This window comes from Ruditapes philippinarum, unplaced genomic scaffold (genome assembly GCF_026571515.1).
Source record: "Ruditapes philippinarum isolate M1 unplaced genomic scaffold, ASM2657151v2 ctg1478_1_1_1_1, whole genome shotgun sequence".
Classification (NCBI taxonomy): domain Eukaryota; kingdom Metazoa; phylum Mollusca; class Bivalvia; order Venerida; family Veneridae; genus Ruditapes; species Ruditapes philippinarum.
Genome location: NW_026855254.1, coordinates 175,703 through 190,437, shown reverse-complemented (window position 1 = coordinate 190,437; position 14,735 = coordinate 175,703). Strand labels below are relative to the sequence as shown.

Here is a 14,735-nt window from a genome sequence, read left to right as displayed (position 1 = left end):
ACATATGCATATAGTAAAATCTTAAAAAACCTTCTTTTAAAGAACCTAAAGAGCTAGAGCTAAGATATTTAGCATGAAACATCTTCTAATGAGTGTCTACCAAGTTTGTTCAAATAAAAGCCCTGGGGTCAAAATTGCCCCGCCCCAGGGGGTCATTGATTTTCCCTTTATGCATATAGTAAAATCTTTAAAAATCTTCTTTTAAAGAACTCAAAGAGCTAGAGCTAAGATATTTAGCATGAAACATGTTCTAATGGGTTTCTACCAAGTTTGTTCAAATAAAAGCCCTGGGGTCAAAATTGGCCCCGCCCCAGGGGTCATTGATTTTCCTTATATGTGTATAGCAAAAACTTAAAAATCTTCTTTAAAAATAATTAAATAACTAGAATTTAGATATTAAGCATCTAGTAAGTGTCTACAAAGTTTGTTTAAATAAAAGCCCTGCAGTCAAAACTGGCCCCGCCCCAGGGGTGTCATTGTTTTTAACTATATGTGTATAGTAAAAAACTTAAAAAATCTTCTTTTAAAAAACCCAATGAGCTAGAGCTTAGATGTTTAGCATGAAACATCTTCTTATGGGTGTCTACCAAGTTTGTTGGAATAAGCCCTTGGATTAAAATTGGCCCTGCCGGGGTGTGGGGGGAAGGGGGGGGGCGTCATTGTTTTTCATTATATGTGTGTAGTAAAAACTTACCATCATGAAACATCTTCTAATGGGTGTCTTCAAAGTTTGTTCAAATAAAAGCCCTGGGGTTTAAACTGGCCCCGCTCCGGTTGGGCTAAACACAGGTGAGTGACCTCAGGGCCATCATGGCCCTCTTGTTTTATTAGCTCACCTGTCACAAAGTGACATGGTTAGCTTTTGTGATCGCTTTTTTTTTCGGCGTCCCTAGGTTAAAATTGGCCCTGCCCCAGGAGTCATTGATATTCCTTATATGTGTATAGTAAAAACTTTAAAAAGATCTTCTTATAAAAACCCCAAACGGCTAGAGCTTAGATATTTATCATGAAACATCTTCATATGGTTGTCTACCAAGTTTTTTCAAATAAAAGCCCCTTGTTTAAAATTGGCCTTGGCCAATGTGCCTATATACAGGTGAGCAATTTCATGGCCATAATGGCCCTCTTGTCTATGTCCTAAGGACTTATTTCTAGTTTTATTTTAACCTTTACACTAGTGGGACTGAAGAAGTGATAAGCCATTGCCACCAGTATAGAGCTTGGCTTCATTTACAAACATGTATAACCGAGCTACATCAACTTTTAAATTTCCAATTTGATAAACCCAGATTTGAGTTAAATATATGAAATTGTAACAATATTTTAGACAACAGTTGGAGCAGCAACTTCAAACAGAATTACAGAAGTTTGATGAAGATTTAATAAAGAAAGAAAAAAGTCAGGCCGGTAAACATGATCCAGAGATGCATAGTGTGTTAACCAGGATTGTTAATGCTCTTCTAGTAAGTATCAGAAATATGAAGGAACAAAGCTGTAGATTCAGTAAAACTTATTTGAAGTTCATATTACAGATACTTTATGAGTGTGTCATACCGGTATATCCTATTTTTCACATACATTGTACCCGTGCCGTTTATGCGACTCTGTAAAAATGGTACTGCACAGCCGTGCATATATTTTCATGTGACGTCATTTGCATTATACCAATATAGGGTCAAGACGTACTAAATGTTAGTGCTATACTATAGTCGCGTCAATGAAAAATTATTCTTTTTCACTTTAAACACTTTTTATTTTGGATGTGTGATAAACAGTCTTTTGAATTTGTGTAATTTCAATACAGAATTTATTGAACTTGTTGTATGAAATAAGCTCGCAAAATATAATTTTATTCAACTCATTCAATAAATTCAGTATTGAATTTGCACTCATTCAATATCCCCAGTATACAATAAAACAAAAAAAAGAACAACTAAACACATAATGATCAGTACATTCATATTTAAACAAAGATAGTAGTGCACATATAGTCTGTAACTATGTTGTCATGTCATTAGTGTTGAAACACAGACAAATAGATAAATAAAAGTTACAGAAGAAAGTAAGGCAGGCCAAAAATGATGGATAATATGAGCCGCGTCATGACAAAACCAACATAGTGTGTTTGCGACCAGCATGGATCCAGACCAGCCTGCGCATTAGCTTGTCTAGCACCTAACCTGCTGGAATTAATGCAATCTGACCAGGCAGGCTCTTCTGCTGGTTGTTTAATTTTTGTATTTTGATAATGAAATGCTTTAAATGGCATATTCATTACAAAAGTTCAGCATGATAAGAGTTTTAATGACTAGTAAGCATCAATTTTTGATAAAGATATTATTACAGAGTTTGTTTGTTTAAAAGAAGCCATAAAGTTGCAATTGAAGTTTTTGCTGTAATTGTAAATTTTATGGGTTTTTTTTTTGTTTTTTGTTTTTTCAGACAATGAAAAATGTACCACAAAGTCCTGTTGCAGTCATAGAGCAAGCAGTGTCCCAATCTTGTGTGCTTATTTCACATGAATTCCAAGCAGATGTTGCAAAAATGTCAAACGGTCTCTGTTTCTTCCGAGGTAAACTAAGTATAGGGTCTGTAGTGATTGGTCGAGGAGGGGATATAACCAAGAGGAAATGCAAGCTGGAGGCGTACACAAATGCACTTGAGCGTCTGAAATCTCTGTCAGTGGATGAATTGATGGAATCTGTTGTAGAAATCAAAGCAGTACCGGATATTGTGAGTGTTATAATGTTGATAGCTTCCACTATATATACAAAAACACAAATTGTTTTATTTTGTGTGAAGCTATTTTAAATTGAACAGTTTGTTATTGTGGCGTGTGTAGATAACAATGAAACAAATAGGATACAATTTTGTACCTAGCCCAATGAACCTTTAAAATAATAATAGCATTTACTTTTACAACTACTAGAAGTTAGAACATTTAAAGATCCTGTATGATTTGTGATTGATATTGTTACTGTGTGGATACCACGTTTGCCAAAAAAAATATATATTGTATATAATTATGCAAAAAAAAAACAATTTTCAAACATTGAAGAATATGTAAAATGTGTACTACAAATATTTGTGCACATTATATTTAATTGATAAATTATATGCATTCATTTCTAATTGGAAAATTTGACTTAGAATTTATAGGAAATAAATTTCTTATTTCCTCCCTTTATTTACATGAAATGTTAAATTCGTTAATATCAGTTATTCTTTATAATAATGCCTATTGGAACTTATAATATTGACAGATTTAAATTGAGCATCATATTTATGAAATAAAACCATGAAAAAAATGTGTTACAGGATCTTTAAGTAATTAATAATAAGAAGTAAGCAAATATGATATGATGATTATATTACTGCATGTCAGAAGATTAGTAAATGATAATCATTACCACATAGATGCTTTGTTCCATAACATTCAACATTTGGTGTTTCACTTTTATTTTGATATTAATAATTGCTGTTTATATCTTAATATAATGTGTATTCTTATGTTTTTCTTACAGAGATGTATAGGGGAATCTGCCGAAAACCCAACATTGTCACGTATGAAAGCACTGAGTCATGCTCTCAAACATCAGAGGTGTAAAGAAGATATAATTGTTCAGCTAGATGTGGCAGTTCTGGTGAAAGGACTGACTCCTATTATTGTATACAAACAAGTAGAAGACAAGGGAGAAAAAAGTGATCAGATGATTTGTGAATATTACCTTAATCAGATATTCATTGTGTCCTGTAAGTATACAAACAAAACAAATACATATACTTTTTTACTTTTTACCTTGACTATACAAAGTATATGGCGAGCTGTCCTACTCCCCCAGGCGTCAGTGTTTCAGATTAAAGTTTGATGCAGTAAAATATATTTTAGAATAACCTTTTTATTTATTAAGGTATCAGCTTTAAACTTCAAATGTATGTTCCTTATTAATTAAACACATAAAGTGTGAACATTTTCAGAACTCTAGAAGCAATATTTTCAGAATTATCTCTCCATAAACGTAGAATTTTCCTTAAAAAATATTATTTTATTTACTCTTTCTTTATTTCTAAAGGTATCTACTCGAAACGAAAAATTATGTTCGTTATGATCAACCACATGATGTGTGACAAGAATCATAACTCTAGCACAAATTTCAGAATTATCCCCCTTACTTAGAATTTCTGTAAAAAATGTTTTTACTATAACTTGTTCATGTCTTATGGTATCTACTTAAAACTTCAAATGTTTGTTACTTATTACCACCCACAATATGTGTGACAACAGAGTTCCAGATAACGTGCGTATCGGCATATAAAAGCAGCTAAATACGCACACTATTTCAAATTTGTTGCGTTCATTTACGCACGCTATAAATAAAATACGCAAAGAATGAAAAATCGAAGTGTATTTGGTGTGTACTTTCATTTTCGAAACAGCTTATTCCATTTCTGTTTAACAGTTGACTGTGTATCTTTTTCCGTTTAATACCCACCAAAATACTTCCAACTACTTTTCATTCTGTAAACCAGTCAAATTATGTTTTTATCGCGTAGACGCTTGGTAAAACGTGTGGCTTGATTTCCATTTATAATTGCTAGTGTTTGTTAATAAAGACGTAAATCATGGCTGCTTCCGAACCAAAGCAGAGGAAAATTAACATTTTTTTAACGCAACTCAGTTATGCACACACTGAAACAATTGTGAATCCTATTGTTGAAGACATTTTAGATCATGTATTTAAAATGAAAAGGGCGCACATAATTGTGAATCGCAACACAACACTTGAAAATTGGCAAAAATGTTATCCGTGGCTTCAAATTTCAGAAACTCAGTACTGAAGTACGAATGAAATATCTGACTTGTCATAAATTTAAAGCTGGCAATGTATGGGCTAATGAAGGTGCAATAAACATGCAGAAATCGGCAATTTATTGATGATTATTTGTAATGTTACTGTTTATGTATTGTCACCAATTTTTGTTGTAAAAAATATAAGATAAAATAAGAATATGGTAAAGGCCTTTCGATTGAAGTGAATTCACGCTGAATATCTGCTAAATTAATACAAAATAAATATCTTTAATGTATTTTCATTAAAAAAATATTCTATTTTCAAAGGATCATATTATTTTTATACAAAAAAGTAAGTCATTTAATTGTACCCTTTAGATTTACGATATATCTAGATTTACCCCCACATTCTGAAAAGTGGAGGTAATTACCCCCAGTGTAAAAAAAATTATCTGGAACTCTGGACAAGATTCATAACTCTAGAATATTTCTAGAATTATTCCTCGTATTGAACTTGGACTTTTATTTATAAAAATTGATAGTTTTTGCACTAACTTATTTATTTTTCAAAGGTTTACATTAAACTTTAAGGACATGATTATAAGAATACGGTTCATTAAAAACTGCCTCAATGTGATGTCATTTTAGAGCATTAGGCTTATTGGAATCATTAGGTGTCCCCCATGTCAAATGTGATGTCATTTTAGAGCATTAGGCTTATTGGAATCATTAGGTGTCCCCCATGTCAAATGAATTTCTAGCATGGGTAAAACTAACAGAAACACCTGTCTGATTTGTCTGATATGCAAGAAAGTGTTGTATGTTAACATGCCTGAAAAACAACAACATCAAGAGCTCTTCTTGATGGTGTAAAGCATAATAGTTATTACATGTCCTTGCAGTGTAGAAATATCTTCAGTTTAAGCAGTGGAAAAAAAACAACTTTGTTTAATATTTGAAGGTGAAGGCACGGAGAAGCAAGAATGTACGGTGAGGTTACACAAAGAAGCATGGAAGGTGTTAATGGATGCTAATATTGAAGACATTGTTTCAAATAATAAACGTATAACAGACGAGGAAATAAAAGACCCACGGCACCTTGATGTTGTAATCAAAGGAAAAGGTATTGTTCTTGTATTATACTTATAACATATATCAGGTTCAGTAATCACTAAAATAAATAAAAAGTGGCTATAGTTTGCTATTGTTAATATTACACTGTGAAATCATTATTATTCGTGGGGCACAAATTTGTGTGGTTTTCGTTGTTAGGTCAAACCACAAATTTAAGACCCAACGAAATTTTATCTCAACAAAAACTTCTAACCGTGTCTCTGTTGCATTTATCACAACATGCCTGGGCGCTTTTCCGGCCGATTTTAGTGGTATGAATTTATTCTAATAATCAGGTCAATGACAAATTTAATCCATAAATAGTTTAGTTTTGCAATATTTAAGAGAAAAAAAAATCAATTGTATGTCTTTAGTTTGCTGTCACAAATGTTCGTCGCGTATAAACATCAGGGGGGAACTTCATGATCATTGTAGGCAAGTAGATTGTGTTTGTCAGAATACGTGACATAATCAAGTAAATATAGGACCGAGTGCATTAATAAGCGGCGATAAAACATTACACAACTAGTGTTTATATGATCCATTTAAATAAATTTCAATCCGTATTTGTGTAACTGCTATTCCAAAAATATCAAAGAAGCCACCAGTTTTTTACTAGATGTACACATACATATGCTTTGAGTAGGGGTGTGGATCGTCGGATAAGTGTCGATCCGATCCGAACCACGATTCAGCACTTACGATTCACAAATCGAACCACAAATCTTTTGTTATCAAGACACCCATAAAAACATGCACATTTAAGTTACAAAAACATGTTTATTTAAAAAAAAAAACAATACTACACATTAAACATATAAAATAGAAACTAGGTTTATGTTTTTATTCTTTGGATGAGTATTTTTTTAAACCAATTACTTCCTAGCTAAGCATCATGGTACATAGTCTTTAACCGGCAAGTTGTATTTAGGTAAACTTTATATAATTTACACTCAAATCGTAATTTTCTCGATTTTATGAGTGTGAGAAACAGTGAATGTATTTAAAAAAAAATTAGATCGCGATCCACGATCTCTGGGCTTCCGAATATTCAAACTCAATTTTTTACTTTGATTTGTGATTGTCTGAGTACTCTGATACTCGCACCAGCCCTAGTTTTGAGCCACTTACTCTTTTTAACTTATATGCATATAAATTTTCACAGTCAATGTGATGTAGTGTGTAGTTCTAGCTGGTTAAAAAGTGGCAGATGTCTATAATTTATGGGATGTTTACATTGGCAAATTATTGGGGCAGTGTTAGCAATGGAGCTGCATATTATGTCACATAACCGTGTTAATTGCAGTTAGTTATCGGAAGTAACTGTGTTACTATCAGAGGCAAGGATTTAATTTATTGACAAGAGCTGTGTTATATACACACAGTAAAGTAAAACAGGGTTGTGATTAAGTGAAAGATTACTTTCCATTTTTAGCTCACCTGTCACAAAGTGACAGGGTGAGCTTTTGTGATCGCTTTTCGTCCGGCGTCCGTCCGTCCGTCGTCCGTCCGTCCGTAAACTTTTACTTTAAATGACATCTCCTCATAAACCACTAAGCCAATTTCATCCAAACTTCACAGGAATGTTCCTTTGGTGGTCACCTTTAAAAATTGTTCAAAGAATTTAATTCCATGCATAACTCTGGTTGCCATGGCAACCGAAAGAAAAAACTTTAAATATCTTCTTTTAAAAAACCATAAGAGCTAGAGCTTAGATATTTGGCATGAAACATCTTCTAGTGAGTGTTTACCAATTTTGTTCAAATAAAAGCCCTGGGGTCAAAATTGGCCCCGCCCCTGGGGGGTCATTGATTTTCCCTATATGCATATAGTAAAAACTTAAAAAATCTTCTGTTAAAGAACCCAAAGAGCTAGAGCTAAGATATTTAGCATGAAACATGTTCTAATGGGTGTCTACCAAGTTTGTTCAAATAAAAGCCCTGGGGTGAAAATTGGCCCTGCCCGGGGGGTCATTGATTTTCCCTATATGCATATAGTAAAAACGTAAAAAAATCTTCTTTTAAAGAACTCAAAGAGCTAGAGCTTAGATATTTGGCATGAAACATCTTCTAGAGAGTGTCTATCAAGTTTGTTCAAATTATAGCCCTGGGGTCAAAATTGGCCCCGCCTGGGGGGTCATTGATTTTCTTTATATGCATATAGTAAAAACTTAAAAAATCTTCTTTTAAAGAACTGAAAGAGCTAGAGCTTAGATATTTGGCATGAAACATCTTCTAGTGAGTGTCTACCAAGTTTGTTCAAATAAAAGCCCTGGGGTCAAAATTGGCCCTGCACCGGGGGTCATTGATTTTCCCTATATGCATATAGTAAAAACTTAAAATATCTTCTTTTAAAGAACCCAAAGAGCTAGAGCTAAGATATTTAGCATGAAACATGTTCTAATGGGTGTCTACCAAGTTTGTTCAAATAAAAGCCCTGGGGTCAAAATTGGCCCCGCCCCGGGGGGTCATTGATTTTCCCTATATGCATATAGTAAAGACTTAAAAAATCTTCTTTTAAAGAACTCAAAGAGCTAGAGCTTAGATATTTGGCATGAAACATCTTCTAGTGAGTGTCTACCAAGTTTGTTCAAATAAAAGCCCTGGGGTCAAAATTGGCCCCGCCCCAGGGGGTCATTGATTTTCCCTATATGCATATAGTAAAAACTTAAAAAATCTTCTTTTAAAGAACCCAAAGAGCTAGAGCTAAGATATTTAGCATGAAACATGTTCTAATGGGTGTCTACCAAGTTTGTTCAAATAAAAGCCCTGGGGTGAAAATTGGCCCCGCCCCGGGGGTCATTGATTTTCCCTATATGCATATAGTAAAAAACTTAAAAATCTTCTTTTAAAGAACTCAAAGAGCTAGAGCTTACATATTTGGCATGAAGCATCTTCTAGTGTGTGTCTACCAAGTTTGTTCAAATAAAATCCCTGGGGTCAAAATTGGCCCCGCCCGGGGTCATTGATTTTCCCTATATGCATATATTAAAAACTTAAAAAATCTTCTTTTAAAGAACCCAAAGAGCTAGAGCTAAGATATTTAGCATGAAACATGTTCTAATAGGTGTCTACCAAGTTTGTTCAAATAAAAGCCCTGGGGTCAAAATTGGCCCCGCCCCAGGGGGTCATTGATTTTCCCTATATGCATATAGTAAAAACTTAAAAAAAATCTTCTTTTAAAGAACTCAAAGAGCTATGGCTAAGATATTGAGCATCAAACATGTTTCTAAATAGGTGTCTACCAAGTTTGTTCAAATTCAAGCCCAGGGGTCAAAATTGGCCCCGCCCCGGGGGTCATTGATTTTCTTTATATGTGTTTAGCAAAAACTTTAAATCTTCTTTGAAAAAAACCCAAATAGCTAGAGTTTAGATATTAAGCATGAAACATTTTCTAGTAAGTGTCTACAAAGTTTGTTCAAATAAAAGCCCTGGGGTCAAAACTGGCCCGGCCCCAGGGGTGTCATTGTTTTTAACTATATGTGTATAGTAAAAACTTAAAAAAAATCTTCTTTTAAAAAGCCCAATGAGCTAGAGCTAAGATGTTTAGCATGAAACATCTTCTTATGGGTGTCTACCAAGTTTTTTGCAAATAAAAGCCCTTGGGTTAAATTGGCTCTGCAACGTTTGGGGGGGGGGGTGGGGGTTGGGGGGGGGGGCTATATACAGGTGAGCGACCTCAGGGCCATCATGGCCCTCTTGTTTTACAAGAAAATGAAAATCCACAAATTTAAGAACCTTTGAACATGCCAGTTTTGATAAAACCATAAAATTTAATGCCCATGAATACAAATAACTTCACAGTAATTAATGAATGGCAATATGTATTTTACCACAAATGATTCTACAATGGCAAGTTCAAAATAGATTAAGACATTTTGTTATAAATGGGAATAGAAATGCTTTACTTTGTAATTATTGGAACTTGAAATGCTTTCCTGTCTCATAGATGGGACTTAAAATGCTTTACTTTGTAATAAATGGGACTTGATAATTTTTACTGTGTATCAATGAGACTCGTAATGGTTTACTGTGTAATAAATGGGACTTGAAATGGTTTACTGTGTAATAAATGGGACTTGAAATGCTTTACTGTGTAATAAATGGGACTTGAAATGCTTTGCTTTGTAATAAATTGGATTTGAAATGGTTTAACATGTGTTTTATCTTTCAGAGAGATCTTTGGAATCAAATATCAACCATCTGAGAAATTTTGGATATAAGATAAGTGAATGTGAGAAACTGGACTTAAAGGACTTGGTTATAATTGAACACAAAACTTGGTCAAATGATCGTAAAAGGAGGGCATTCAGTATACTTAACTACAGTTGTTATCAAAATGGCCTAATATTACAGTGGGAATGGTTTGCTGTAGGAAAATTCCACAGGTAATTCTTTATGTACCCTAACCACACTACATATAAATGTGAAAAAAATGTTTTGTCTGTCTTTCTTACTAGATAAAACCATACATGATGGAGAAAAACTTCAAAATGAGAACTGATTGAATGTCAGACAGTACAGACCATGATCAGATGTCACTGGTTTCTGGGGTAGATATAGTCACCACAAGCTTACTAAAAATTCCAATATTATTATAATATAATTGTAGTAATAATAAAAGGCATTTTATCATTGGGCTGTATTTCAAAAAAAGGTTCTTGATTTACTGTTCAATTTGCCAAATGGAATTTACTGTACATGTTATTTGAAATGATGTAAAGCCAGTTTTTAGTTTATCTGTCAAAGTATTATGATGTTGGGCTTTGTTGTTGTCATTGTCATCATGCAAAAACCTTTAATGTAACTTGGTTACGATTGGCTTAGAAAATGTTACAGCAGCATTTTATACACATACAAACAACAGGATTGTCCAATAAAAACTAACTTTACATATGTGCAATACTATAAATTAATTATAAACATTGTATATGTTTTAGGTACATATTTTCTGTACAGAAGCAAGTCTTAGGAGACAGTTACGGTCCAAGAAGAAATGCTACAAAAAATTTGGCAGCGATAGATGCTCTCTTTAAACTGTATGAAACCCAGGATGTACTCAAGGTATTATATTGTCTTTATGATCATACTGTTTGATTTTGCATTTGTTTGACAGATTTGTCTTATATACAAATATTTACATTATTGAATTTGATTTGTTTGTTATTCAGATTTTTATTGCCAATTTTAAGTTGTTTTTTTTTTTTTGGGGGGGGGGGGGGGGTTATTTATCATAATGTCAATCAATCAAACTTGTTTTGCAGAATAACTAGTCAGTATTTAAATTTCTTTAAACTTTTATCCCATGTTATTTCCAACATGAAACAAGAGATAATTTACCATTAGACACAACTTCCAGGATCAGTTGTCACAGTGATATTTTTATCTTGCCCTAAGATCAAGGAGAAAATCAATTAACCAATGCTTACTCTATAAATCTTAACTGGCAGACCTCTGTCTGAAAAATTAAATTACATAGTCAGCAGTATATATTGTAGTCTGGTTATTTTGTAAGTTCAGGTTTACTTGGCTATTGTCATCAGTATAGACTGTAGTCTGGTCATTTTGTAAGCTCAGGTAAACCTATCTAAAGTCAGCATTATAGAGTGTAGTCTGGTTATTTTGTAAGTTAAGGTTAACCTGATTACAGTCAGCAGTATAGAGTGTAGTCTGGTTATTTTGTAAGCTAAGGTGAACCTGGCGGTAGTCAGCAGTATAGAGTGTAGTCTGGTTATTTTGTAAGTTAAGGTTAATCTGATTACAGTCAGCAGTATAGAGTGTAGTCTGGTTATTTTGTAAGCTAAGGTGAACCTGGCGGTAGTCAGCAGTATAAAGTGTAGTCTGGTTATTTTGTAAGTTAAGATTAACCTGGCTATAGTCAGCAGCTAAGAGTGTAGTCTGGTTATTTCATAAGTTCATGTTAACCTGATTACAGTCAGCAGTAGAGTGTAGTCTGGTTATTTTGTAAGCTAAGGTGAACCTGGCGGTAGTCAGCAGTATAGAGTGTAGTCTAGTTATTTTGTAAGTTAAGGTTAATCTGATTACAGTCAGCAGTATAGAGTGTAGTCTGGTTATTTTGTAAGCTAAGGTGAACCTGGCGGTAGTCAGCAGTATAGAGTGTAGTCTGGTTATTGTGTAAGTTAAGGTTAATCTGATTACAGTCAGCAGTAGAGTGTAGTCCGGTTATTTTGTAAGTTAAGGTTAACCTGGCTATAGTCAGCAGTATAGAGTGTAGTCTGGTTATTTTGTAAGTTCATGTAAACCTGATTACAGTCAGCAGTAGAGTGTAGTCTGGTTATTTTGTAAGTTAAGGTTAACCTGGCTATAGTCAGCAGTATAGAGTGTAGTCTGGTTATTTTGAAAGTTCATGTTAACCTGATTACAGTCAGCAGTAGAGTGTAGTCTGGTTATTTTGTAAGTTAAGGTTAACCTGGCTATAGTCAGCAGTATAGAGTGTAGTCTGGTTATTTTGTAAGTTCATGTTAACCTGATTACAGTCAGCAGAAGAGTGTAGTCTGGTTATTTTGTTAGGTAAGGTGAACCTGGCTGTAGTCAGCAGTAAAGAGGGTAGTCTGGTTATTTTGTAAGTTCATGTTAACCTGATTACAGTCAGCAGAAGAGTGTTGTCTGGTTATTTTGTAAGCTAAGGTGAACCTGGCTGTAGTCAGCAGTAAAGAGTGTAGTCTGGTTATTATGCCCCCACTTAGAAGAAGTGGGGGTATATTGCTTTGCACTTGTCCGTCCGTCCGGTCTGTCGGTCCGTAGACCAAATGGTTTCCAAGTGATATCTAAAGAACCCTTAGGCCTAGGAACTTCAAACTTGGTATGGTGATTGGTCATGACCAGTAGAATACCCCTATTGATATTGGGGTCAAGGGGTCAAAGGTCAAGGTCACATTGACCTTGTATGTTAAAACGGTTTCCGATCAATAACTAAAGAATGCTTAGGCCTAGGATCTTCAAACTTGGTATGGTGATTGATCATGACCAGCAGATGACCCCTATTGATTTTGGGGTCAAGGGGTCAAAGGTCAAGGTCACATTGACCTTGTAGCTAAAAACGGTTTCCGATCAATAACTAAAGAACCCTCAGGCTTAGGAACTTCAAACTTGGTTTGATGATAGGTCATGACCAGTAGATGACCCCTATTGATTTAGGGGTCAAAGGTCAAGGTCACATTGACATTGTATGTTAAAACGGTTTCCGATCAATAACTTAAGAATGCTTAGGCCTAGGATCTTCAAACTTGATATGGTGATTGTTCATGACCAGCAGATGACCCCTATTGATTTAGGGGTCAAAGGTCAAGGTCACATTGACCTTGTATGTTAAAACGGTTTCCAATCAATAACTAAAGAACCCTCAGGCCTAGGAACTTCAAACTAGATATGGTGATTAGTCATAACCAGCAGATGACCCCTATTGATTTTGGGGTCAAGGGGTCAAAGGTCAAGGTCACAATGACCTTGTAGGTAAAAACGGTTTCCGATCAATAACTAAAAATAGGCTAAGGCCTATCACTTCAAACTTGGTATGATGATTGGTCATGACCAGTAGATGACCCCTATTGATTTATGGGTCAAAGGTCAAGGTCACATTGACCTTGTATGTTAAAAAGGTTTCCGATCAATAACTAAAGAATGCTTAGGCCTAGGATCTTCAAACTTGGTAAGATAATTGGTCATGACCAGCAGATGACCCCTATTGATATTGGGGTCAAGGGGTCAAAGGTCAAAGACACATTGACCTTGTAGGTAAAAATGGTTTCTGATCAATAACTATAGAACGCTTAGGCCTGGGAAGTTCAAACTTGGTATGATGATTGGTCATGCCCAGCATATGACCCCTATTGATTTTGGGGTCAAAATTCAAGGTCACATTGACCTTCTAAATTAAAACGCTTTCGGATCAATAACTAAAAAAGGCTAAGGCCTAGGCACTTCAAACTTGGTATGATAATTGGTCATGACCAGCAGATGACCCCTATTTATTTTGGGGTCAAGGGGTCAAAGGTCAAGGTCACATTGACCTTGTAGGTAAAAACGGTTTCGGATCAATAACTAAAGAACCCTTAGGCCTTGGAACTTCAAACTTGGTATGATGATTGGTCATGACCAGTATATGACCCCTATTGATTTTGGGGTCAAAGGGTCAATGTCATAGTGACCTTGTACTTAATGACCGTTTCTGAACAATAACTTAACAACTCAAGTTGCCTTTGTTGATATTTTTATGTGCTTTTGGTATACACATTTGAAGGTCTTATGTAATATAACAACTTGGCTGTCATTAATGAGGCCTATGTGATTCATAAATTTATGTATATATTATTTGGTAAGATTTTTGTGTCGCCTCTACGGAGTAGTGGCGACATATAGGGATCACTTCTCCGTCGTCTGTCCGTCCGTCCGTCCGTCACAAAACTTGTCCGGACTACCCCTCATAAACTACTGGTGCAATTTCATCCAAACTTTACAGGAATGATCAGTATCAAGTCTAGATGTGCATATTGTCAGCATTTTCCGGTTCAATGATTTTTGTCAGAGTTATGGCCCTTTAATAATTTTTAATTTTAAAGTTTGTCCGGACTACTTCTCTTATACCACTAATGCAATTTCAATGAAACTTTACAGGATTGATCTGTAGCTCAAGTCCTTGCGCATATTGCAAGGGTTTTTTGGTTGAATGATTTTTGGCCGAGTTATGGCCCTTTGATAAAAAGGTGTTTTTTTCTGTGTGTTGCCAGATACACAATAGCTTGTCCGGACTACTCCTCATAAACTACTGGTGCAATTTCATCCAAACTTTACAGGAATGATCAGTACCAAGT

The 14,735-nt window shown here is 34.8% G+C and overlaps 1 protein-coding gene across 4 annotated transcripts in view; it reads left to right on the top strand.

Annotated features, from left to right (window-relative positions):
- The window catches only part of LOC132742651 (uncharacterized), a 36,238-nt gene that overhangs the window by 17,882 nt on the left and 3,621 nt on the right, over positions 1–14,735 (top strand). For all 4 annotated transcript variants that reach the window (XM_060731118.1, XM_060731120.1, XM_060731117.1 and 1 more), the window contains 6 exons: positions 1,328–1,463; positions 2,443–2,733; positions 3,525–3,753; positions 5,754–5,915; positions 10,079–10,292; positions 10,845–10,968. In XM_060731118.1, the coding sequence (XP_060587101.1) occupies positions 1,328–1,463; positions 2,443–2,733; positions 3,525–3,753; positions 5,754–5,915; positions 10,079–10,292; positions 10,845–10,968 (1,156 nt within the window). The remainder of the gene's footprint in view (positions 1–1,327; positions 1,464–2,442; positions 2,734–3,524; positions 3,754–5,753; positions 5,916–10,078; positions 10,293–10,844; positions 10,969–14,735) is intronic.